This window comes from Cornus florida, unplaced genomic scaffold (genome assembly GCF_030987335.1).
Source record: "Cornus florida cultivar Cherokee Brave unplaced genomic scaffold, ASM3098733v1 CherokeeBrave_3.0.0_Hap2_Chr10, whole genome shotgun sequence".
Taxonomy (NCBI): Eukaryota; Viridiplantae; Streptophyta; class Magnoliopsida; order Cornales; family Cornaceae; genus Cornus; species Cornus florida.
The window spans coordinates 75,420,999-75,448,506 of record NW_026775580.1 but is presented as its reverse complement, the minus strand read 5'-3'; the positions used below and the strand labels follow the sequence as shown (position 1 = coordinate 75,448,506).

Here is a 27,508-nt window from a genome sequence, read left to right as displayed (position 1 = left end):
AGAGAGATAACTGAGAAGCGAGGAGAGATATAATAAGGCAAAGGACGAGAGAGAGAGAGAGAGAGAGAGAGAGAGAGAGAGAGAGAATGGAAATGAAGAGTCCTCCACCGTGCCCAAACACAGTGACTGTCCGGCGAAACCCTCCCCGGAAAGCGAGGGCCACACCGTCGACCTGTGTTCCCCTTCCGATACCACTCTCTTCTCCCTCAATCCCACAAGACATCCCTTCCTTTCCCATTCAAGATATTCTCTCAATCCAAGTCCCTCAAAACCCTAACATTCTCTCAATCCAAGTCCCTCAAAACCCTAATTCAGACCTCTCTACCGCCTCACAATCATCATTGTCCGAAGCTCCACTTTCCGAGAATTTCAAAGTTTTCTTGAGAATTCGACCCCTCACATCGAATCTGAGTTCTGAAAAGCATAGCAAGAAAGGAGCTCAAACTTGCAAGTCGCGTACTAAGAACGCTTGGCCTCAAAACCCTACAACGAGAAACGCCTCGAAGACGAAGATTAAGAAAAAAAGCGAAATTTGTGTCACAGTGAATGATTCCAACTCTGTGACACTTCGTCCTCCACCGGCTATGCAAGATGTTAAACGCATTAAATCTGAGGTTTATGAAGGGTTTTCTCATGTCTTCACAGCCAATTCGTCTCAGGTTATTGGCCTTTCTCTTCCGCCTTCCTTCATTGGAATTTGATTTAACAAAAGAATTATAATTTAAGTTTGATTGCAGGGTGAAGTGTACGTGAAAATGGTGAATCCGTTGGTTGAAGACTTTATGAGGGGTAAGAGTGGGATGTTGGCTGCAATGGGGCCAAGTGGCTCCGGCAAGACGCATACGGTTTTTGGGTGTCCGAGGGAGCCTGGTATGGTACCTCTGGCACTTCGTCGGATTTTTTCGCTGGCCCAGGACAGTGGAATTCAGTCGTCGAGGTAGTTGATGATATTTTGAACTCCTTCAAACTATTTTTGTTCCATTTGAAAGTCCTCAATGGCATTGTTAGGAATCGTTCATTGTGTAAATAAGGAAATGTAAAGAGTAGGAAAATTAAAGACTAGTAGCATAACTTATTTTGTTTTTGAATGAATGAAGTGCTCTCCTCATAATGTTATATATACAGGTCATTCTACCTATCAATGTTTGAAATATATTCGGAGGGAGGAAAAGCGGAGAGAATGGTCGATTTATCTCAGGACGGAGGTGATCTATGCTTGCAGCAATCGATGATCAAAGGGCTCCAAGAGGTTGACAATTGTTTCTTTTTTAGTCCTAAGTTTTTAGTTGTAATAGCATGCTTCTTCTTTTGATGTATATCTGAATGAGATACTGATGATTGTGCATGTACTTGGTACATTTATGCAGGTCATCATTTTTGATGTTCAGCAGGCTGAATCTTTAATTGCTCGTGGAATGTTAAAACGTGCCACAGCTATGACGAATTCAAACAACCAGTCCAGGTATATTGCAGCTAAACTACCATTTGTGTTTCCATAGCTATGATATTTATCAGTGATATAAAATATACACACACATTACTTATCAAAAAAATAAATAAATAAATAAAAACGCATACAAAATTTTTATTAGGGCATTCAACCATTAATTTAATGGATTTTGCAGGTTCCATTACGGGGTTAAGATTTATTTTGACGAGTGAGGATGTTTAAATCCGTTTAGCGAAGGCTTTTCTCTTGATAACGGCTTAGATGTTTTGAAGGATCTTAGTTTCATTGAATCATGGGTTTTCCCCCCTTCTCTTGATAACAACTTCTGCTTGTCATTGAATATTTTAAATGTCAGTTTGAAATTTGAATGGAAATATGAACTGCAAAATATGGCATTTATTTCTACACAGAATTAATTCAAACTCAACTATTACGGAAGTAGCAGCTCTGAACAGGACGTTGATTTAATTTATTTTGGCAAACCTGCCTAAGCTATCGATGCTTTGGGTTTTTTGGCTTTGCAATAAGTTTTCTTTTAGCTATACTTTTGTAACATTAGCCACTAGTTGAAGCCTGAACTTTGAACTAAGGGAAGAGTTGGTTGATTTTGCTATCATGTCTTGGCTTATTATTAAACAGTGAACTCTGTCCTAGGGGTTCATATTATATGTTCTGCACAATTTCTTTTTGAATTGATCTTCTATTATGAGATTGAGTGTAATAATATCTTATTATCTTTGACTTATAACTTTCATCTTCATAGAGTTTGAGAATACCTCTTGAAGGGGAAATCTTCTTAGTTTCCCAGACATTTTTTGATGCTGTTAACAGTTGTTAGAATTTTACATGTTGAAAGCAACGTCACAAAATGAAAAGTTTCTATGATTTTTTTTTTAATGTGCATAATCTACTGTTAGAATAAGTGGCTTTTCTTGCCATCCTCAAGGGAGAGGTGCAGGTTTCAAGTCTCTCTTGGGACAAGATATACGTGTCTTACTTACAAAAAATAATCTTAAATTATCATACTGGCTAAGTAAGTTAATCAATATTTCTCTGTTGGTTGTCATAAGTAGCACATCATACTTCATAAATGTCAATACTAATAATTAAGCTTGTAGTGGTGAACTTGAATAAAAAAGTTTAAAGCTTGTTTGGTTCAGTTAACTGAAAACAACCACAAAACACTGTTCTCTGACATTAGACTTTTTTTTAATGCAATTTTCAGAAAACAATTTAAAAAACTATCAACTACATGAATTCTTTACGGTTTTTTGTTATTTGGGAACAAAAAGCTATTCTCAGTAAATTGAACGAAGCAGGCCCTTAAGTGTACATCTACTCTTCAATTTATTATTATTATTAATTTTTTTTTTTTTTTTTTTAATGTTGCTATTAAGAAGTACATATAAATATTACTTATCAAAAAAAAAAGAAGTACATATAAATATCATATCTTTCTGTTTCTGTAAAAATTCTAGATACAATTTGTTTATCTTTAATGAACCATAGAGTTGTTTTTAATGGAAGTTGGATATATGTTCTTTTCTTTTCCTTTCTTGTTCGCTGCCTACATGATTCACTGCCCTTTAATGATGATTGATTTCCATGCAGTCGTTCACAATGCATCATTAACATCCACAGTTCTCCCAACAAGATGGATGGAGAAGTTGATGTTCAATCCCGAAGTGCTGTGTTGACTATTGTTGACCTTGCTGGAGCTGAAAGAGAAAAGAGAACTGGGAATCAGGTACGCGTCTTTTCTGTAATTTAACTGAATTGCGTTAATACTGTTAGTACTTGGAATATTCGTGGTTCATCAGCTTGGCACCTGAATTTTCTACAAGCGAAATGGATGCAAATATTTCATCAATATGTACTTTATGGCATTTGTGCAATGGACCGTGTCAATATGAAAAATTCTCATATATGCAGCTGTCCAAAAATTCATGTTCGAGGAAAGAACGTCATTTGAGGGTCAATGATTGGCATTTGTCCTCATGGGTTGTGCCTGATTTTTATCCCTATTGATGATAAATTTTTTTGATGTTGTTCTATGCTAATCTGAATTATGTAGCCTTAGTTTGAGTTGATTCTATTTCAGTGTGCCAAATCACATATAGGATTTAAATGAATTTATGTTGATTACTCAAAAAGACCTAATAGATTCTTTTCCAGCACATTATGAGAGAAACTTAAGATAGTCATATTTTTTTTATTGGGAAAATTACACTTACCTCTGACGATTAGTAAAGATACAGCTACCTCCCCCTTGTTTTTAGAAATTACGCTGAGATCCCCTGTTAGACTTGTCAGTTGACGATTTTAACAGATTCTGGGAATTTACTACTATAACCTCAAATTAAAATATAATATTTTGTTTGACTGTTCTGCTGTATACTGTTTGACTGTTATATCTATCATTCTGTATATACATGTATACATTCCCTATACCACACGCACACACACACATACATATATGTGCCTACATGCAAAGCATGTTGAACTCTGGTCCACAGCGAACCCTTCAGACCTTCCATGATTACCATGAGAGAGAGAGAGAGGCTGATTGCTGTAGTTTTTTGACACTCACATTAAGCTTACACTGTCATGATATTATTGTCCTTAAATGCTAAGCTGAATGTCATCATCAATGGCAAATATAAGGCCCAATCTATTCCTCTCTGCGAACATCGCCATTTTTTCTTCTTTGTCAAAATCTAATCTGTATGTACATAATTACGTCACCCTCTTCACTTTCCCCTTCTTGTACTTGTATGTTTCACAATATACTAATTGCAGAGGAGAATATAACAATTTCTACTGGAGAGACAATCGAAGGTTTGGACCATGTGGGGATTGTCGTGTGTGTTGTACTTCAGCTCACCCAAGATTTTGGAGCAGATCGGACCGCCCAGAGAGAAAATAGCTGAAGAAGGGAGAGACTGGGGTTTGGATTAGTATTATAGTCAATAGCAATTGGATAGAACAATGATCTATCCAGGTAGTCATCATTGGATGGATAATGTGAATGAAAGTCTCACTCTCCATTAATTCTCGTAAATTAAGTGCAATGGAGTGTTTGTATATCATTTGAAGGCTCTATTTAGATAGGCAGAAATTTTATTGGACTTTTTAATTAGAGAGTTCTGGAGAGAGTCTCAGACAAGTTTTAGAAAGTGCAAGTAGCTTGTTTGGGAAAATTTGCAGTCAATGGAAGGGTATAATAGTCTTTTTACTTTTTTGAAGGGAAAAATAGGTCTTTTAAAATGTTTGGATGCTGGTGTCATCCGTTTTAGATGGTAAAACCGTTTTACCATCATGGCAAGGGGTTCAATGTAATGCAAAAGTAAACGTTAGGGGGTTGTGGTGTAAATTTTGAAAACACAGGGAAACACAGTGTAATTTTCACTTTCGTGAGGGTTGGTGAGTGTAATTTTCCCTTCTTTATTTATATCGATTTCATTGTGGAATTAAGGTATCATTGAATATAATCCAGTCATTTTATTTTTACTTGAGTGAAGTTGTCAAAATAAATTGTTCTATCTTGTTTGAGTTATGTAAAGCTCTTAAACTTTGGAGATATTGTGTTTAGGAATCAAGCAATGAAGCAGAACTGCAAAGCAGAGGGATACAATTTGTGTTTCCGCTTTCCACTTTTCTCTTTTGGTTCTCCATTTCTCTTTTTGTTTCTTGGCTCTTCATCTCAGAATGTCCTTTTTTAGTTTCTGCTTGCTTGTAAGGATTCTTCTTGAAACTATGTAATGGACATCAATTTGTTTACAATTATATTGAAATACTAATATTAAAACCTCTAGAAATTTTATCGTTGAGATCCCTACCTTCTATAGGTTTTAGCATGATATATTGGCATGTATTTGCCAAAAACTTTAAAAAACTGAATTCATGATCTTGAAACAGTTAAAGACCATTAATTAAGGAAGTATGGCCATGTTCTAGGTGGTTGTTTTTTGACCTCAGGTGGCCCTTATTTGTGTGGTGCTTTTGCTTTCTCACATCTGGAACTGTCTGGTGAACATTTGACCCTTTTCTCCAAATCTTTATTGTTTCTGTAGTTGTGGTGTTATCTGAAAGTTGTGTTTTTCTAGTGCACTGACTCCATTTTATTGCATCAAATAATGTATTAGAGGAGTGTAGCACATTGCAAGGGAACATGCACATTCTTGCCTGTGTATGGTCACATTGCGATTTGCGATGGGTGTACAAGGTAACGTTGAAACAGTTTTGCTCTATGGTTTTTGTCTAATTTGGGCCAAACATGGACTGAAAATGTTTTATGGATATTCAAGAAGTTCAAGGAAGTTCCAATATGAATTAACTAATGTGATGTATTTAGTTTGCCAATTATCTTTGCTCGTATTGCTAGAATAGCCGTTCCAAAAGTTCTTCTCATTTTTTTTTTCCTTTCATTTATATCTTATATTGTAGATTCAATGAAATGAAAATTTTATACCTTGTTCATTTTGATGGAGGTTGTAATCTCTCACCTTTGAAATATACCTTTGATTTGTTTATTATTAATTTTTCCAAGTTGTGTTTCGTTTAAACTTTCCAGGATGAATGGGTGAAGAATTATCACAATTTTCCTAATTTATCGTTTGTAATCGAAGAAATCTTCTTTTCATGTTGCACATATCAAGGATGGTTTCATTGTTTTACAGGGGGCTAGATTGCTTGAGAGTAATTTCATCAACAACACATCAATGGTTTTCGGTCTGTGCTTGAGGGTATGTAGCTTAAAAATTGTATATGGATTCTGTAATGTTTGAGCAAAAAAAATATTTTCTTTATTTCTCACTTATGTTTCCTTTAGGTTAAGTCTCTCTCTCTCTCTCTCACTCTCTCTCTCTCACACACACACACACACGCACATTTGCATCTGTCTTTATGTTTTGATGTCCCACTGATTACTCTCTCCATTTTCAGTCATTGTTGGAGCACCAGAAGAACCCCAAGAAGCCATTGCAGAAGCACTTCCAAAGTTCCTTGGTGATGATGCCTTTCGTTTGGTCTTCTTGTTACTAGTCCTTTCTATTTTTCCTTTTCATTTCTCCCCCCCCCCCCTTGAGTATGTGGTACCCGTTGGTTGTTTCTTAGTACTGAGTTAATGCAACAATTCTTTTTAGATTATATATGTTCTTTTGAACTGATGTATTTTGTAGCGTATGTGGAAGAAAGACTTGACTTCAAATTTTTTGTTTGAACAGTTAACCAGATACTTACGAGACTATATGGAGGGCAAGAAGCGGATGTCTTTGGTATGCAGTTTTATTTCCTGTATAAATTTACTCATGATCAATATTTTACTCTCCGATTTGATGTCGAAATGAAACTCATATGAATCTTTGTGTTATTCCTACTCTCAACCATTTTACATTTTCTTTAATTTGTATAATATAATGAACATGTCATATTGGTTATTTACAATTTTTTTTTTTCCAGATCTTAACTGTTAAATCAGGAGAAGATGACTATGTTGATACATCCTTTTTGCTAAGACAGGCTTCACCTTATATGCAAATTAAGTATAGCATTCTTTTTTTCTTCTCTCTCCTTTCTTTTTCTTTTTCATTTTAACAGCCACTCAGCCAATATCCTTTAATTTCTGAGCATTATATACGACTTTCTGACAACATTATTCACTCATGTAGGTTTAATAATGTTGAAATGCTCGATTCACTTTGTAATAAGAGGCGCTTTCATACGTCTAAAAGGGAGCAGCTCAAAAGAATGAAGTTTAGTAGCCTCGAAGCGTGTGTGGTATTTTATTGTGCCCTTTTTTTAATACAAAATTTTTGTATGCTCCATCTCTTAGATCAAATATTCGGCTTTTTCGGCAGCAGTATTCTACTACGAGTAACTGAATTAGGAAATTTTTGTGTTGTCATTTTGTGTCATGTAACACTGCAAGTAACTGAATTAGGAAATTGTCTACTCAAATTTATGGTCACATACTGATACCGTTTAAGTTTTAACCAAAATAACAATCTATTAATTTTAAAAGTTTAGGAGGCGGAGCTCTTCAGTTTTTTAATGATCTTATATCATGTCATGTTTTGCAACAATTAAATTAGGTGAGTACCAAAACGATAATAAAGTTCTGTTCTAATGATTTGAGATTGGTCACAAAAGTCCTATTTCACCATTTCACACTGGCCATAACTTCAGTTAAACCATAGGTTGCTTATCTTTCTATACAATCTCAGATTTTCAGCGCCTATTACTTTTATCTTTCGCTTCCCCTGGAGTTACCCTCGACCTAGTGCTACTTCTTCTACAGGGGGAAGAATAGAGATAGACCTAACCTTCGATGTTATTTTTGAATGAAGTGGCCACTCAGACTCAAGTCAGTGTTCCGACAGTTGCCAGTTCAAGCTTTTCTTGCAGACTTGCACTAAGCAATACTGGTGGCTACTGAATAATCTCACTCTTTTTAATGGGTATTCATTATTATAGATAATATACCATTGTTAAGTCAATACAATTCACAATATTGTTCCTATCTTCAGATTCGTCTCCAACAGGCACCATCTCTTGCGTACCTATATGATTACTAAAGTTTCCTTAAATAACTTTTTAATTTTGCGGTGTTGTAATAAATCATCCATGTGTGTTCAAAGTGGTGTTCTAGACTTCTAGTGTGATCATCTAATCCTATTTGGGATGTATAAGCGCCAATCATATGTACTATATTTTCTTCCAATACAAATGTTATTAATATTATCTTATAAAGTCTCCTGTAGAAAATAAATGATCATTTGGTGGCCTTGAAATGTTTCATCCACGTGTTTCCAAAACCGTGCTTTAGCGTGTTCATCTAGTCTTTTTATTTTTTTATTTTATGTGTTAGTGCCAGTATTATGTAATATATTTTCTTCCAATATAAGTTTTATTAATGCTATGTTACACCCACCCCCCCTTCTTTTGTTATGATTAGAATTTGTTCTTTTAAATTCTTCTTAACTATTACACACACGTCCTTTCTATATCTATCTGTGTGTAGTAGAGTTTGTATCCTGTATTTATAATATTTTACTTTTGTTCTTGCTTAGTTTCTTGTAGGCATTACTATATTAACTCTCCTTATGATCAGTCTCTACCAACTATAATCCTTTACCCAACAATGTTAGTATATTTCATGGTTCCAACCTAAGTCTACTTTTTTGGACTACCTTCTTTACCTGTGCCTCTCTAGCATAGAGGAGAAATTGTTGTCTTCCATTGACTTGCCCATTTATCAAATCACCTGAAAGTTGATGCAACTTGTTGCTCAAGAGGAGTATTATTTAAACCCAAGCAACCCTCCTTTTTTTGAGGTTGGACGTGTTTGTTTTATAAGACTACATGTTGTAAAAATAACCTTTTATTTCTAAAAATAGGAGGTAAAGACAAGTTCAAAGCATAATGGTGTTTAATAAGAGGGGGAAATTATCTAATAGCTTATGCTGTTCCCCACATCCTGTGATGTTGTCCTCAAGGAGCCTTGTTAGTAGTGTAGACTTCCAATTCTTAAATTTAGTCCCCTGGTTGTGTTTCTGAGTGGATACATGTCATTACCCGAGCCAGACTGCCTTAATTTACTCCCCATCAGTGGTAGATACGCTTTCTTCTTTGTGAAAAGTTGAACTGGTTTGGTGAAAAACCTGCTATTCTGCAGTCCTTTTGGGCTGTCAAAATTTCTATGGACCACTTTAATCTCATCATTTTATCTAACCTAGTCAAAGGTACTCAACAAATTTGTATCTCAACAATTTCACCTTTCTATTGCCATGTTGCTTTATTTGAAGTTGCATTTTAACACTGAATTTTATCAATGCAAGTACTATTAAAATTTTTTGCCCTGCATTTGTTCCAAGCTGTACCGAGCAAGTGGCATTAGAATGTTTTTCTATAGACTAGTGCCAATACAAATAATGTTGCAATTTGTTAATATTGCGGACAACAGTTTATTTTCTTAGTCCTCTTTTTGTATATAATAGCTGCATCTTCCTCTAAAAATTTTATGTGCGCTCATGCACTATGTCTGGAATGGAAGTTATATGAAAGAACTATTTATTTCACTTATATGAAACAAGTGTTTAATTTTTATTATCCAGCTCTGTCATATGATATAAATTTGAAGTTTAATAATATATTTTAATCAATCTTGTGGTAAGCCGATGCGCTTCTAATTGTTAGTACAACAATGCTAAGCTGTAGACATATTTTCTCTGGTTTCAACTTTTTTATGCTAGTTGGCGATGCCATCTTGGCTATAATATGTATCTAATATGCTAGGTGGATTTTCCATTATGTATTCTCGTAGTAGCGTGTAAATGGGGAAAACATGTTTCATGTCTTATCATGACTTGTTCCCTTTGTCAAGTCAATTCTTTAACAACTGAATGGATTTCCCGCCATCTTAGAATACCACAGACTGCAATCTTTTACTCTGGTAATCTGTGTGACTCAAAATTGTTGGTTTTCGGTTTTGCAGATATCATTTTTGGTCGCTACAGTAGTTTTATGTGCATTCTTTCTCATTCATATTAATTTTATTCTTTTTCTTCAGATTGATGAAGGGAAGGATGCTGGAGACAAAAGCCAACTTCATGAAGAAGGTATTTAAAATTGTACCTATAGTTTTTGCCACATGCTTCTTCAGCTTTTACCACTTAGTCATTCTTTTACTTCTTTGGTTTCCAATAAGGGGAACACATCATATACTTTGCTTGATTGAAACAGAGCTAATTCCAGTTCAGATTAAGGAGGTTGAGCCTTCGAAAGTTTTGGATTATTTGCCAAGAGTTATTAATTTGGAAACAACTGATGGGGCATCCCTAGCGGAAGACTGTATTGAATTTGCAAAGAGGGATAGGGAAAATCAGATTATGCAAGGTTTTGCTAAAGCTTTGTGGAATGTCTTGAAGCAATATAAGAACAAACTCGAGGTAATGATTGGTGCTCATAGCCTCATACATATCTTGAGTTAAACCTTGTCATAAATTGACATTTTTTTTCCTTGCTGTATTTAAGTTTGTGTAAGGTGCCTTTCCTGATGCTTTGATATGGTTATGGACGTACTAGAAAATCAGAGAAATATATTAGATAACTTCGCATTTAAACAGGTGTCTGAAAATGAAATCCAGTCTCTCAGAAAAAGCCTTGCCAATGAAAAGGACAGGTGTTCTGATTTGGAAAATCAAATGAGGAATTTGAAGCCCTGCTGTTCACGTGGGAAGGAAGTTTCAGTGGAGGTGCCACTGGTTAAAGTTGATTCTAGAACTTATGCAACCCCAGAACTGGAACACTGCCAATCTACTGATGTGAATGAGGTATTGAAATGGCAATTTTCTCCAACAATAGGTTCCTGATCTTTTTCTTCTTCTTTTTATTTTATTTTATTTTTATAAATGGAAACATTCCTTTTTTTAATTGTTTGCTTCTTGTTACATTTAACTTACTTGTTTAGCTTATAATACTTGTATAGTTTTGTTCTATGAATTTGCTTATATTTTGGGATATTTATTTCTCACGCTTAGTAAATTGTGGGTGTTTTATGTCTCGACCTTCTGATATCTGCATGCAAGGTCAGCCTTGGAAAACATGATTCCATTATGGGCAGGAACTAAAGAAATTGTTTTTGCTGGTTCACATTTTAACCCAGAAAATTTCTTCTACTCTTACTCCCATTTATTCGAGTCCTTTCAATGCTATTACGGAAGGTTCTCCCAGTCAGTATGTTAAGTCAATTCTTCCTACTGCTATTATAAAAAATATGCAATGAGGTTGATTTTTCATGATTGTACATCAAAATAGACATTTAGACTATTATGTAATGAAGTATGATTTATACGTGGATGTGGTGATTAAAGTGCATAATTACAATAATGTCTCCTATTTGCTGCGTATGTGTAGTTTTTTGTTTGGATCTCTGTGCTCAATTCCTCTTTTAGTGGTATGTTAAATTGTACATTTTTTTAAGTTAGATTTCTGTTCAGGTAGGAGCAGGAGTATCTTCTATAAACCTTAAGAAATCAGAGTTCATTGACAGTGACCAAATATGTGATACCGCTGTAAGGCAGATACCTTCTTTCCTCTTCTGTTGGTTTGGAAGTACCCGTTATGAAAGTGCTGAGGATTTTTTTCCCTTAATGGTCAGGCAAGTAATTCTGATGTGGTTGCTGCTTCATGCCTTGGTGTTGAAAAGTTCGGGCAGGCCTATCAGGTACTTCATGAGGCTTGAACTCAGGAAATGGTTTATATTAATTAGATATATGTTTATGTAGAATTTGATGATTTAGGGTAAAAGTTGACTGAATGATTTCATTACCCAGAGTAGAGTATTTATCATTTTACAGAGTATGTACAAGTAAAGAATCACAAAAAAAGGTAAGAATTGTCCTAACTAAATTAATGCAGAGAATCAAGCCATGAATCAATCAGTAACGTCCTCCTTGAAATCTTCCTTCAAATCTGTTTGATTTTGAATACTTTCCTTTTCATTCCCCCGCAAAATTTTGGTGGGAAAACACAACAGTTTGGAGCAATGACGAAAGAAGGAAGTTTGTGGAAGTCCTTTGGTGATGATGTCAGCCACTTGTGAAGGGGAACGAACAAATTTAACTTGAAGCTCACGAGCAACAACTAAGTCACGAACAAAGTGGTAGTCAACTTCAATGTGCTTTGGACGCGCATGAAAAACTGGATTTGCAGCCATGTGAGTAGTGCTAAGGTTGTCGCAATGTAACACCATAGGAGATGTGTTGTCAGGGGCTTATTTGTAATTTCTGAAACTTGTTATTATAAATAGAATGTGGTGGAAGGATGAAAGGATTCTGAAGGAAAAAAAGGGTAAAGTAATCCCTTATTTCATTCATTCTGGAAACCGTAGGGTACAAAGAATTTATAGGAGAAAAATACAACTAACCTATAATTAAATCTCCTTAATTCTAGCAGCTAATTACAGGAAAGTAGATCAAATCTAATAACTAACAGATTTGAAAAGAAAAAAACCAAGTAACCAAATCTCCTACTTTCTATATTCACAAATTCAACTTAACTAAAATAAAAATCTCTTCCCTAGAAAATAGGGATCTAAATCCGGAAGTCAACAGATTCTTTCTCTCTTTCCCCATCTCTCTCTCTTTTTCTCTCATCCACTTTCTTATCTTTTTCTTCTTCTTCTTCTTTATCACTTACTCTTGATTTGATTATATCTTAAAGTCAACATGGTATCAGAGCATGGTTTGTAAAGCTGTAGGTGTGCACTTGAAACCCTAGGGCAAGTTTGTGTAGACCCTAGTGGGTGTGAAGGGTTTTGAAGAGATTATAAGATGGGATTTGTTTGCAAGGAAGTAGTGTTAATCACATCTACACGTACCACGGATCCAACTCTGCGGTGAGTTGGCTAGGGGGCAGCGTGCCGCTGCTCTGGGGCGAGGCCCCGAAATATTTTTTTTGGACCTATTTTTTTATCTATTGCAGTCTTGATTGGTGTTTCTTTTGTGTTTGCGAGGTTCTACAACATCGGCTTTTTCTTTGTCGTTCACGATTCTGGTACAGTCTACTTTTTTGCTTTCTAGGGTTTGTGTGGCGACTGTGTGGTCGCTTTTTTATGCGTCTCAGAAGACGGTAATCTTTCTAGTTAAAGTTTGTGTATTAGAGAGGTGGTTCTCTACGTATTTTGTTGCTGCTTTTGTTTCTGAGGATTATATACCTAGAAACTGTTTGATAAAATGTCTCGCTCAGAGGTGACTTCAAAAGAAGCTGGGTCTTCTCCCAGTCTGACTCCAGTATTGGGAGGTAGTAGTGATCACCATCCAAGCCTTTGTATTACGACTGTTAGGCTAGATGAGACAAACTATATGGAGTTGGCTCAATCTGCTCGTATGCATATCATTGGTCGTTGGATGATTGACTATATCGAAGGGACTGCCACGTATCCCTCCAAGAGTGATCCTGAATTCAAAGAGTGGAGTGCAAATAATGCACTAGTTATGACATGGTTGTTGCAGTCAATGCAGCCACAGATCAGCAAAGGGTTTCTGTTTGTGAAAACAGCTAAAGAGTTATGGACGGTTGTGGAAGAGACATATTCCTCGGTTGGTAATTTTGCAAAACTATATGAACTTTAACAATAGATTTCAAGATTCAAGCAGGAAAGCCAAACTCTTGCTACATATTACCATACTCTACGTGGTAAATGGGAAGAGCTAGATCACGACCAAGACTACATACCTGTGTGTGCAGCTGATGTTAAAGCATTTCATGCTATGGTAGAAAGGAATCGAATCTATGAGTTCTTGGGTGGTCTGCATCCGAGATACGAGCATGCCAGGGTTCAAGTGTTAGGCAGGTATCTTGCCCCTACTTTTGTTAGAGATGTGTTTTTCGTATATCCAGGCTGAGGAGAGTAGAATGAAGGCTATGTCTGCACCTATATACACTAAGCTTGAGCCAGAAGTACCATTGTCTGAGAGGTCTGCTCTTGCCACACAACAATGGAACAAGCCTAATCCTCTAAAAGGAGGGAAGCAGGATGATAAGAGCAAGTTGAGGTGTGATCACTGTGGGTGTACATGCCACACTAGGGAAACATGCTGGAATCTACACGGTCGCCCTACTCCAGCTCCTACTCATGCGAATGCTAGGCCATGGCCTGGTCTATTTAGGGGGTTATCTACGGCACATACTGTAGAGTGTGAGACTGCTTCTACTGGTCATGCCTCCTCAGGGCCACCAAGTTCTTTGTCTGGGGCTGAACTTAATGCTCTCCGACATCTATTAGTACAACATTCCTCCATTTCCACCTCTAACTTCGCTCAGACAGGTACCTCTCATTCGGTATATCAGGTTTCCACATTATCTGGTGGGCCACCCTAGATCATTGATTCAGGAGCCACTGATCACATGACTGGTATGACATCTGATTTTTCTTCGTGCAGTTTATGTTCTGGTAAGGATAAAGTTAGAGTGGCTGATGGCGCCTTCACCTCCATTGTGGGGAAGGGCACTGTTTTTGCCTCTCCTAATCTTACCTTATCCTCTGTTCTTCATGTCCCAAAGTTTACCAATAACCTTCTTTCTGTCAGTCACATTACAAAAGGCTTGAATTGTAGTGTAACATTTTTTCCATCTCACTGTGTGTGTCAGGACTTGGACACGAGGAAGATGATTGGATGTCGACGTGAGGATAATGGCTTGTATTTGCTGAACGCGAGGCCAACTTCTTTTTATGTTGCAAATCAATCTAGTGTTAGGAATAGTAATGTCAATAAAGATCTGTTAATGCGATGGCATAACAGACTAGGTCATTTACCTCTTCCTGTTTTGAAGCATGTGCTTCCCCAGTTTGTTCTGTTGAATTTTTTGAGTTAAATTGTGAAACATGTGTTCTTGCCAAACAATGTCGTGTTTCTTATCCTACTAGTATTAATAAAAGAACAGCTTCTTTGCAGCTTGTTCATTCTAATGTGTGGGGTCTTGAATCTACTACTTCGTTACTTGGTTTTCGCTACTTTGTTATGTTTGTTGATGACTTTAGTCGATATACTTGGTTTTATCTTATGAAAACCAAAGATGAAGTTCATTCCATTTTTAAAACCTTTTACAGGATGGTATGTACTCAGTTTGGTTGTCCCCTCAAAATCCTTCGATCTAATAATGGAGGAGAGTTTATGTATGGTGGTCTTGCCTCATTTTTTGTTGATAACGGGATTGTCCATCAAACCTCTTGTGTCGATACACCACAACAGAATAGTGTAGCTAAAAGAAAACACCGTCATATTACGGAGGTGATCCGTTTTCTACTAATTGGGATGGGAGTGCCTAAAAGTTATTGGGCTGATGCAACCTTAATAGCTACATACTTTATCAATCGCATGCCTTCTAAGGTTCTTGGCTATCAATCCCCCTTCTCTGTCTTACACCATGACATTGCTTTGTTTATTGTCCCTCCGAAATTGTTTGGTTGTGTTTGTTATGTTCACATTCATAATCGTAAGGACAAAATGGACCCTAAGGCAATCCGATGTGTCTTCCTTGGATACTCTGCCATTCAGAAAAGGTATCGGTGTTATAACCCTGCCATTCATCGTCGCTTTGTCTCCATGGATGTTACATTCTTTGAGTATGTTCCTTTTTTTTTCCACTGCTCGGGATTCTCTACAGGGGGAGACTACTATACAGGTAGAGAATCCGTTGTCCATTTAGAGTGAATGCCCCCTTCCTTTGCCTGTTCTCATTCAGGGGGAGCTTCTTATTGAGGTGCCCATGTCTAGTCCCAACACTAATGATTTGCAGCAGGGAAAGCAGCCAATTGTCTACACTAAGAGGGCAAAATATGTCATTGACTCACCCTAGGACCAAAAAGTCTCCCTTGATCTAGGTAATTCCTTAATTGACATTGATACTCCTGATTCTTTCCCCAATAGCATTCCTGTTGATATTGATGTCCCTATTGCCTATCGTAAGGGTGTTCGCAGTTGTACAAAACATCCCATATCTCAGTTTTTATCTTATGATGCCTTATCTCCAACGTATCGTGCTTTCACTTCGTGTATCTCCTCTGTTTAAGTTCTTTCTTGTGTTTCAGATGTTCTCAGTCAAACTCCATGGAAGAAAGCCATGCTTGAAGAAATGAAGGCCCTCGAGAAGAATGGTACTTGGGATATTGTTCCATTACCCAGGGGTAAGAAACCAGTAGGCTGCAAATGGGTCTACACAATAAAGTATCATGCAGATGAAACAATTGAGAGATATAAAGCTTGGTTAGTTGCAAAGGGCTTCACTCAGACCTATGGAATTGATTATCTGGAAACATTTGTTCCAGTTGCCAAGATGAACTCTATACGTGTTCTTCTTTCTTTGGCAGCTAATTTGAATTGGCCCTTACATCAGCTGGATGTAAAGAATGCTTTCCTTCATGGTGACTTGGAAGAAAAGGTGTATATGACTATGCCACCAGGGTTTAAGCTTGCCAATGGTAAGAATTTAGCTAAATAAAACTTTATATGGGTTATAACAGTCGCCACGTGCTTGGTTTAAGAGGTTCAGCACTGCTGTGAAAAGAGTAGGGTACACACAGAGTCAGGCAGATCATACTCTCTTTATCAAGAAGCACTAGGGCTGTACCACTGCCCTTATTATATATGTTAATGATATTGTTATCACTGGAAATGATCCAAAAGAGATTCGTCGAATGAAGTCATTCTTAGGGAAAGAGTTCGAGTTTAAAGACCTCGGATCATTGAGATACTTTGAGGTGTGTAGATTGAAGAAAGCAGTGTTCATTTCTCAACGGAAGTATGTGTTAGATTTGTTGGCTGAAACAAACAGGCTTGGAGCTAGACCTATTGATATTCCCATTGAGCAGAACCATAGACTTAATGATGTAGATGGAGACCCATTAGATGATGTGGGACAATTTCAGCGATTGGTTGGGAGACTGATTTACTTATCTCTCACGCGCCCGGATATTGCCTACGTTGTTAATGTGATTAGTTAGTTTATGTATGCTCCATGTACACCTCACCTTGAGGCAGCTCATCATGTTCTTCGCTACCTTAAGGGTTCACCTTGTAAGGGGATATTGTTTGGCAATCATGGCCACTTGCGTATTGAAGCCTATACTGATGCTGATTGGGCAGGGCTTGTGACAGATCAACGATCTACTTCAGGATATTGCACATTTGTTGGAGGTAATCTTGTTTCATGGCGAAGCAAGAAACAGTTTGTAGTAGCTAGATCTAGTGCAGAGGCTAAGTTTAGATCCATGGCACATGGAGTATGTGAGTTGTTTTGGCTACGTACGATGTTGGGTGAGTTGGGTTATCCTGTTCGCGAGTCAATGAAGTTGTATTATGACAACAAGGTTGCTATTAGCATTGCCCACAATCCAGTTCAACATGACAGGACAAAGCACATTGAAGTCGATCGACACTTCATCAAGGAAAAGCTTCGTCTTGGGCTGAGTTGTACTCCATACGTCAACACACACGATCAGGTTGCTGATGTTTTGACTAAGGGTGTGAGCAAGATTTTCTTGCAAAATATGTTAGTCAAGCTGGGCATGATAGATATCTTTGCACCAGTTTGAAGGGGGAGTGTTGTCAGGGGCTTATTTGTTATTACTTATATAATGTTGGGGCTTATGTGTAATTTCTGAAACTTGTTATTATAAATAGAATGTGGTGGAAGGATGAAATGATTCTTTCATTCTTTCTCTCTTTATCCATCTCTCTCTTTTTCTCTCATCCACTTTCTTCTCTTTTTCTTCTTCTTCTTTATTACTTACTCGTGATTTGATTATATCTTAAAGTCAACAAGATGATAGGGGACAATTAGGTTCCTTAAGGAGATAAGAAAGCCATAACATTTCAGAGGCAGTGATAGCTAAAGCTTTATATTCAGCTTCCGTGCTAGAACGAGAGACGGTTGGCTGCTTTTTAGAATAAAAGTTGACTTAATGATTTCATTACACAGAGTAGAGTATTTATCATTTTACAGAATATGTACAAGTAAAGAATCACACAACAAAGGTAAGAATAAATTACAATTGTCCAAACTAAATTAATGCAGAGAATCAAGCCATGAATCAATCAGTAACGTCCTCCTTGAAATCTTCCTTGAAATCTTTTTGATTTTGAATACTTTCCTTTTCAGTTTATTTTGTTTTTTCTTTTGGGATCTTTCAGAATGGCTCAGAAATAACACATATGTGCTACAATGTATTGATCAGAAACATAAAAAGTTTCATGGAAATGTTGATAATGCTGAAGTTTTGAAGAATACACTAGATATGGGAAGAGAGGATACTTGTATCAATGATGATGCAACAGGTCTGACTATACATTTTTGTGTTCTACGCTTTTATGATTGCTTGTTCTTCAATTAATTTTGTTTATTCAAAGAAATAATATATGCTGCTTCTTGTGTCAGAGGATCATTTATCTGTCAGGGTCTTATATTGTATATATATGTCTCCTAAATAGTATTAATGACACTTTGTTGACTTCATACTGCATTTATCTTTTAGACTATGTATTCTCTTATCTGTTAATTGTCAGATTCAAGCCATTCTGAGTCGGTGGTCAGCTCGAAGAATACACTAGATATGGGAAGAGAGGATACTTGTACCAATGATGATGCAGCAGGTCTGACTATACATTTTTGTGTTCTACGCTTTTATGATTGCTTGTTCTTCAATTAATTTTGTTTATTCAAAGAAATAATATATGGAACTGCTTCTTGTGTCACAGGCTCATTTTTCTGTCAGGGTCTTATATTGTATATATATGTCCTAAATAGTATTAATGACACTTTGTTGACTTCATACTGCATTTATCTTTTAGACTATGTATTCTCTTATCCGTTAATTGACAGATTCAAGCCATTCTGAGTCGGTGGTCAGCTCGAAGAATACACTAGATATGGGAAGAGAGGATACTTGTACCAATGATGATGCAACAGGTCTGACTAGACATTTTTGTGTTTTACGCTTTTATGATTGCTTGTTCTTCAATTAGTTTTGTTTATTCAAAGAAATAATATATGGAACTGCTTCTTGTGTCAGAGGATCATTTATCTGTCAGGGTCTTATATTGTATATATATGTCCCCTAAATAGTATTAATGACACTTTGTTGACTTCATACTGCATTTATCTTTTAGACTATGTATTCTCTTATATGTTAATTGACAGATTCAAGCCATTCTGAGTCGGTGATCAGCTCTTCCCAGTCACATGTCATGATTAGAGATGACAACTATTCCACGGTGGTGGAGAATCAATTGCAGGATGAAGAGGACAAGGTTAACTTTGATGTTTTTGTTTTGAATCATAACAATACTCTAATACTGGAGAACTTCATGAATATGTTTGTGTGTTTCCTTGTTTCTCTTTAATTATATGGTTGGCTTAGCTTCTGCTGTAAAATGTCCAAGCCGATCACATGATTTAGAAATTAATCTTTTTGGTTTGATACTACACTATGTGAATGAAAGAAATTTTTGGGATTTCTTTTCCAGCACACAAATAAAGCAAAATTGTAATGATTACAGATTATCTGGATATTTCACTATCAACAGATAACTCTTTCATGGCCTATACCAATACAAAGAAGGTTTGCTGACTCTGGCGCTGAATATCACTTCATAGAGTTTGCTGACTTGATCTTAGCATACCTCATGTCAATATGTATTTGTGTATCATATACACAAATGTTCTGATAGTAGAAACTGTCAAGCTAACATTTTATATAAGTTGATATGACAATTTAGTTTGCCTGTTGATTATGTAATAGACAAGGCCCCCTTTTATTGTACTTGATATATTTTGTAACTTGTCAGGAAGATACCTGTTAAATACAAGTCATAACAAACATAAGCATAGTGCTTTGTGTAACACCCTGGCCTTACATTTAACCATAATGGATATTACAACATTTTACTACACTAGTAAAAAGCTTGGGATGCCAAGTGTGCGAGTTTGAATCTAAGAGCAGTCATTCTGTGCAAATAATGACAGAGGTTAGGTTTTTATCCAGTCCACTCCTCTCAGCAACCTTGATTCATGGGGACCAGACTGTAATCACCCTTAGCGTTCACTAGTTCTATGTCCTTTCTTGCTATTCTTTTCCTTAATAGCTTACAATGGCTGGCACTCTTCAGTTCTTCAAATTGTTCAGTTTTTTATTTATTTATTTATTATTTATTTATTATTATTATTATTTATTTATTTATTATTATTATTTATCATAGGATTAATGTTCATATTGGTCATGACAAAGTTTTACGCTGGCTGTCAAGCTTCCTGACGCAACTCTCCTCCTTTATCCGGGCTTTGTTGTTGCTCTTATTTATTTATTTATCAATTACTACCTCTTACTCTCCACTATTCAGCTATTTGTTCCATTTAAGTTCATGGTTTTGTAAATGCCTCTCTCAATTAGTTTAATTAGAGAAAATTAGTCTCATATAACTACTAAGGCCCTTTTCTACTAAATGCAAACCCATTCAAAATCTGATGGCCGTCAATTCATCTGTTTGTAATGGATAAAGTGTCAAGGTACTAGTGTTAGAGGTAGTTGCTTTGAGGTATTTTTTGCCTTAGTTCATTCTCTAAGCAGTGGTCACACTTCAATTTAATCATATTCATAATTGCTAAATTGTTTAATTTGATTAGCAATGAAATGCACCTGGGTTCTGGTGTCTAATGTGGTTACCTATGCAAACTAAGGATGTACATGTGAGATGCTATGGTCCAGCATGACAGTATTCTCTTAACAGCTTAATTATTTTAACTTGCAGATTCAATCAGATGAAAGTACGATAGTGTTAATAGAGTATGACATCACTGCAGTCACCAGGCTCCTGGTTGCATGTTGACAGCTCTGTCATAATTGTGGAGTTATAGATTCGGTCTTTTACATTAATGATCAGCTACAGAGATGATAACTCTGTTTTGTACCTTTTCTTTTTAATCTGGGGAAAAATTTCATTTATGCTGAGACTCGGTCTATAGAATGGACAAAGTATCAATTCTGATTATTAACTTCTTGACTGGTGAAGATTATATGAAATGTATAATTTGGTGAAGAAAATCTGAGTTTCCATGGTTGAATAATAACACTGTTTCTCTAATGTTATTTAAATTTATAGCGTACGATTTTGAATACAATAGTTAACGGATTTGTTGTCTTCTCTCTTTCTCCTCTCCTCTCCTCTCCTCTCTCTCTGTGTCTCTCTCTCAATCTAGAAATGGTTGGATGAACCAGTATTGCTAAAGGAAGATTTAGCATTTGCCCAAGGATGTGATGACGGTAATGCACCAGAAAATGAGTCGAAGCTTCCTCAAGGATGTGACGGTAATGCACCATCTTTGGTGCCTCTTGATAACCCGAGTTCTTTTGTCTTATAGCTAGGTCTTATATTAGAGATAAATGTCCCCTAAATCAATGTGATTGGGATGTTATCAGACATCCTATTGTATTGCATCATTATATTTTGAAATGTCTATTGATTATATAGGGATATATGGTTTTCCTTTTTTTTTTTTAAAATCAGCATGTGAATCCTTTAGTTGGGCATCTCAAACTGCTGCAAGTTGGTATCATCTCCATATTTTTTGTCAAATTCTGACTGAATGTGTATAAATCATAGTATATCCCGAGTCAATGTGAATGAATGATGTCAAAAAAATTTAAATGATGTAAAAAATAGGAATATCATTGAATTACGTATTTTAAATTTTTTTTTTTTTTTTAATAGATCAGGATAGCACTTATATGAGTTGATTTTGGTAATGAATCTTTTAAGTTTTGGTTCTGAATATCTTTGGGAAGCCTTTTTTAGTGCTGTCCTGGTGGCTCCTAAGTCCCTCACTTGGAGCATGCATCTCAATGTTATGCCACTTTGTTGATGTCATGCTCCTAATGATCTTTTAAGACTATTTATTCTCTTATATGTTAATTTACAGATTCAGGGCATTCTGAGTCCGTGGTCAGCACTTCTCAGTCATTCGTCTTGATTAAAGATGACAGCTGGTCTTCAATGGTGGAGAATCAATTGCAGGATGAAGAGGACAAGGTTAACTTTGATGATTTTGTTTTGAATCATAACAACCCTTGTTTTTGTTCAATTTTATGGTTGGTCTAGCTACTCTTGCAAAATGTCCAAGCAGATCGCATGATTTAAAAATTACTCTTTTTGGTTTTATACTACACTATGTGCATGAAAGAAATTTTTAAGAGTTCTTTTCCAGCACATCAATCAAGGAAAAATTTTAGTAATTAAAGATTATCTGGATATCTGGGAGAATCCAGGAATTGTTAATGGGGGGGCTAATACTAAACAAGGGGGAATTAGGGATCGAAAGATTAAAGAGTTGGAAAATTTTAGAGGAAATAGGGTTAGACTTTAGAGGGAGAGAAGAAATGAGTGAGCTCTCTGATTTGTGCAAGATTAGGAATTTAGGAGTTCTGTGCTTTGGCTTAGTGATTGTTTAGGGCTTGTTTGGCTTAGTCCTATTTGGTTGGGCCTTTGTTTTACAATTGTGGCTTAGATATTGGGTTTGTTTGGATGAGTTAAAGTTAGGGGCTAATAGTACCACTAATTTTTTCTTTTTAAAAACATTGGGCTACTAAAATTTTTTTTTTTTTTTGTTTTTTTTTTGGGGGGGGGGGGGGGGGGGGTTCAAGCCCCCCGTTGGATCCGCCACTGGATATTTCTCTATCATCAGTTTACTCTTTCATGCTTCATACTAATACAAAGAAGGTTTAATACCCTGGCATTGAAGATCACTTTATAGAGTTTGCTGACTCATTGATCTCATCAGACCTTATGTTAATATGTATTTACATATCATATACATGAATGTTCTGCTAGTAGAAACTGTCAATCTAACATTTTATATAAGTTGATATGACAATTTAATTCACCTGTTTATCATATAATAGACATTGTTCCCTCTTTATGGATTCAATATATGTTGTAACTTGTCAGGACGAGAGTCTATTTGGATACCTGTTAAATAGTCGAAACAAACATAACTATAGTGCTTTGTGTAACACCAATCCGGCCTTCCATTTACAATTAATTTTACTACACTAGTAAAATTCTCAGGCTGTTAAGCATGATATGCGAGTTTGAATCCTGAGAACAGTCACTCTGTGCAAATTAGGTTTGTATCCAGTCCACTCCTCACCACCCTTGATTAATGGGACCACACCGTGTAATCACCCTTAGTGTTTCACTAATTCTATGTCCTTTCTTGCCATTCTTTCCCTCAATAGCCTACAATGGCTAGTGCTCTTTAATTCCTCAAATTGTTCATTTTTTATTTTATTTTATTTTATCAAATAATACTTTTTACTCTCTACTATTCAGCTATTTGTTCCATTTAAATATATGGTCTGGTAATTGCCTCTCTCAATTAGTTTAATTAAAGCAAATTAGTGTCTTATCACAAAGGCCCTTTTTTACTAAATGTAACTGAACCCATTCAAAATCTGATGGCCGTCAATTCTTCTGTTTGTAATGGAGAAGGTGCCAAGGTACTGCTTCTGCTAGAGGCATTGCTTTGAGGTATTTTTGGCCTCATCTCATTCTCTTAGCTAAGTAGTGGTCACAGTACCGTTTAATCAAATGCATAATTGTTCATTTTTTAAATTTGATTAACAAGGAAATGCGCCTGGGTTCTGGTGTCTAATATGGTGACCTATGCAACTAAGGACATAGATGTGAGATGCTATTTTCCAGCATGGCGGTATGCTCTTACCAGCCTAACTATTTTAACATGATGACAGATTCTATCAGATAAAAGTATGATAGTGCTAACTAGAGCTTTTGACATCACTGCAGTCTTTAGGCAACCGCCAGTCATATGCGAGTCAATTTTATTAAAAGCATCATTCTGGTTGCATGTTGACAGTTCTGACATAATTGTCGAGTTATAGACTGTCTTTTACATTAAGCTCAGCTACACATGATAACTTTGATTTGTACCTTTTCTTTTTAATTTAGGGAGAAATTTCATTCATTGCTCAGACTTTGTTTATAGAACGGTGTAATGGACAAATTATCAAGTTGACTTCTTTACCGGTGAAGATTATATAAAATGGATAATTTTGGTGAAGAAAATCTGAGTTTCCATGGTTGAATAATGTCCTTGTTTCTTTAATAATTTCGAAATTTACAGCATAAATTTTCGAATACAATAGTTAACGGCTTTGTTGTCTTCCTCTTTTTTTTTTTTTTTTTTTTTTTAAAAAAAAAAAAAAAATCTAGAAATGGTTGGATGAACCAGAAAATGAGTCAAAGCTTTCTCAAGGATGTGATGTCAGTAATGTGCCACGAAGTGAGCAAAAACTAATTTCTTGCAGCAAACCCCGGAAAGCAGAGAAACCCAAAAGGTTAGTGGGGGTGGATGTTAGTTTGGCTTGTCTTTCCCTTGGCTTTTAAAATTATATTATTAATCTTGAGTTCATTTTTGATGAATATCAGGAGACTTTTACCTGCTTCACCCTCCTTATTAAAGAATATTGTTGGTTCGGACTTCGAGGATGAGAGAGAGAAAGCAAAGGTGAATTTATTGTCCCTACAATTTTTACCGTTTTCCTTCTAATTAGTTCACCATAACATTCTTATACTAGTATATATTTGCCATTTTTATTGGACCAATCTGAAATGACTTGAAAAGTATCTTCTCATATTCTTTAATCCTGACTCACAACATGCATGGGCTTAATTCGATGGGATGTTTGGGAAATTCAAGAACTATGGAATAATCATGGCCTGCTTGGTTTGTCACTCAAAAAACAATTCTCAAGAACTCGAAACAGAAAACTGTTTTCAGATAACTACAAAAGACAGTTATTTGAAAACAGGCGTTCTATAACTGAGTTTTCATATAAAAAAAAAGTTAGTTTTCAGAAACTGGACCAGACAGTTTTTGTACAGTTTTTTGTGTGACAAACCAAGCAGGTCCTCAAGTTTACATTACAGCCAGCTCATTCGAATAAGCGGATTTCTGAACAGTAGGAACTCGATGGAGTTAAGGAACACTGGCTCCCCCTCCACCCTCTTCTATTTGGATGATGTTATTTTTTACTGTTCTTACAACACAATTAGGGGGTTTATTCAAGTGCTCACGGGGTGGGGGTGTTAGAGGGAAGATGACCAACTGCTCCATCTGCCTCCATCAAATGTTACTTAATGTGTCTATAGTTTTTTTAAGAACAAAAATGATTTGCAGGGAACAAAAGGAGAAAATAAATTTGCAGCAGCTGATGAAAGCAAGAGAACTCAGGGTAGCATCAATCTCCGTCATTTGCTTAAGACCAATCTTCATCCCCGGTAATGCACTTTTGACTGTTGTAAGTTTCATCTTTTGTAGGAGGGTTCTTTTTTGGAGTATGTGTGTACCTACAACAGTTATATGTACTACTTGGTACAACAAAGTGATGATTCCAGAGTTATTAGGTTGTCCATTGGTTCACTTGCTTTAGTGTGTAGGACTCACTTAACAGTTGTCCTCTATTTTCCTCTTTTTTGGGGTTGTATGCAGGGGAGGAATCCTTATGTTTAAATTTGAGAATGTAATTATATATATATACACACACACATTATAGTGAATACAATTGTGATTGTTGATGTGGAGGTGTATACTTTATAACATTTACATCTTATGGTGTCTCCCTTGATTGAACCTGAGTTCTTTTTTATGATAGCTCTTTACAGATGAAACTGTTCTGCCATAGTTGTGCAACCTCAAATTTTATAATCTGGAAGTAAAGGAAAAGTAATGTGCTAGGATGTGGCTCTTGGCCTTACATTTTCACTGTTTAGACTCTGACTAATTGGAAACTAATTCTGAGTCTCCTTCACTATGCCTGGTATTTATAACATGATGGGGATGGGGATGATGATGTATGATTATTTTAGATAGTAAGCTTTTGTCGAGTTTGAGATGATGTTGAACTGAATGAAAGTGCTGAACTTTATTGGAAAATGAGCAAATCAAATTACTAACATTTTTTGTTATTTGGACTTTTTTTCATTCTTAAGCCCAGATACCACTAGATCACAGGGCTTGGTTTGTTAAAGACCTATTATGGCTCTAATGGGCTAAAGGAGTTTAATTCACTGGACATAAGGAACAGACCTATAATGCTATTGACAGTTGGGTCTAGGATTTATATCAAAATATGGCCTAAAATCCATTCAAATATGTGAATTTGGGGCATCATCCAGTGACCTAGTTAGGAAAGCGTCTATCTTCTGAGTGGGCGTGCTTGTGTTTGAAATCTCCATCTCTCTAATTTTTCAGGATTAAAATAAAAAATAAAAAATTGAGAATGAAAAATAAAACCTTGTTTGTCTGTTGGCACAATAAATTGTCTCATAGATGGTGTGGTCAAGTGAGCCTGCGTGCTCCCTACCAAACACTTGTCTAATTCATTAACTCTAATCCCCATGGGCCCAACCCAGCTTCTCGTTAAGCCCTTTGCGAAAAAGTAAAATGACATTCCCAAGCATGCCCCAATCAACAAATGACAAATGAATCAGATGTACTGTTCCACTCATAGGTCACAATCCCTAGTTAATTCTCTAACTTGCCAGCCCAAATTTGTAGGTTTTGTTAGCTCCGATTTTAAAGGAATTACTTCTTGTTGTACCCATCATATCTTATTTTTCATTTATTATTCCTAATTATTATTTCTCATACGGATTGAGAAATTTACTAACATTATTGTTGATGTAGTTATTTCTCACACTGAAATATTACTGAAAAGGTGCTGGAACATCATGTGCCTCGTCAAACATAGTGGGATTTTGTACACATACAAAATATTAACATTTCCAACTTAACAATCATAACAACATTAAATGTTACTGTCCTACACTCTAAAAGGTACTACTATCACACTTTATTTAGTGAAAGAACAAATGTAATGTAAAAGTTTTTTTTGAGGGACAAGCGCGTCATTTACTGTAAAAAAATAAAAATAAAATAAAGAAAGAGGAAGAAAAAAATAATGGACTATGACAGTGCTCATAAAGAATGCGAAGATCACTCCTCAACAACAGATCATAATGTTTTGACATTGAATGATGGAAAATATTGAATGATAGTAATAAGTTTTTGGTGTTAGACGCCGAAATTGATGTTCTAATATCTTAACCCAAGTCAAGTCTAAGTTTGGGAATCTTTCCCATGGTATCTTAACCTGCATCATATCACATGAATTATATGAGTTTTTTTGAATTCTTTTAGTTATCCCAAATTGTAATTACTTACTGATAAATAAATACTAAAAAAATTAAAATATATATCATGTACACTTGACATAAAATAAAAGCAATATAAATTAACTAAACTATGTTATTAGAATTTGGAACCTCCTGAAACTTTGGTAAAATTTATTTTATTATAATTTGGAAAGAACCCAAATCTTATATTACATTTATTATTTTGTTTCCTTAACTAAAATTTAATACTATGACTGTTTTACTTTAAAATTTAAAGCAAATGTGTCTAAGTTAGGTGAACACCTACTAT

The 27,508-nt window shown here is 35.8% G+C and overlaps 1 protein-coding gene across 1 annotated transcript; it reads left to right on the top strand.

The window, feature by feature from the left end:
- On the top strand, positions 1-25,599 carry LOC132278601 (kinesin-like protein KIN-6). The gene is made up of 24 exons (XM_059780429.1): positions 1-659; positions 738-937; positions 1,126-1,249; positions 1,368-1,462; positions 3,062-3,197; positions 6,130-6,195; positions 6,395-6,457; positions 6,676-6,726; positions 6,911-6,993; positions 7,120-7,228; positions 10,020-10,068; positions 10,193-10,398; positions 10,576-10,782; positions 11,449-11,523; positions 11,610-11,675; positions 18,189-18,288; positions 18,517-18,603; positions 18,833-18,919; positions 19,151-19,260; positions 21,206-21,314; positions 21,926-22,035; positions 24,235-24,359; positions 24,451-24,529; positions 25,202-25,599. The coding sequence occupies exons 1-24, from the start codon at positions 87-89 to the stop codon at positions 25,304-25,306; spliced, it is 3,015 nt and encodes a 1,004-aa protein (XP_059636412.1). The 5' UTR covers positions 1-86; the 3' UTR covers positions 25,307-25,599.
- Positions 25,600-27,508: the final 1,909 nt, after the last annotated feature.

Bases quoted from the DNA above. Each gene is read 5' to 3' on its own strand.
- LOC132278601 (XM_059780429.1), top strand. From the start codon at position 87: ATGGAAATGAAGAGTCCTCCACCGTGCCCAAACACAGTGACTGTCCGG. The intron at 6,994-7,119 runs GTATAGCATTCT...TCACTCATGTAG, and splicing joins TCACCTTATATGCAAATTAA to GTTTAATAATGTTGAAATGC. The intron at 19,261-21,205 runs GTTAACTTTGAT...CTCTCAATCTAG, and splicing joins TGCAGGATGAAGAGGACAAG to AAATGGTTGGATGAACCAGT.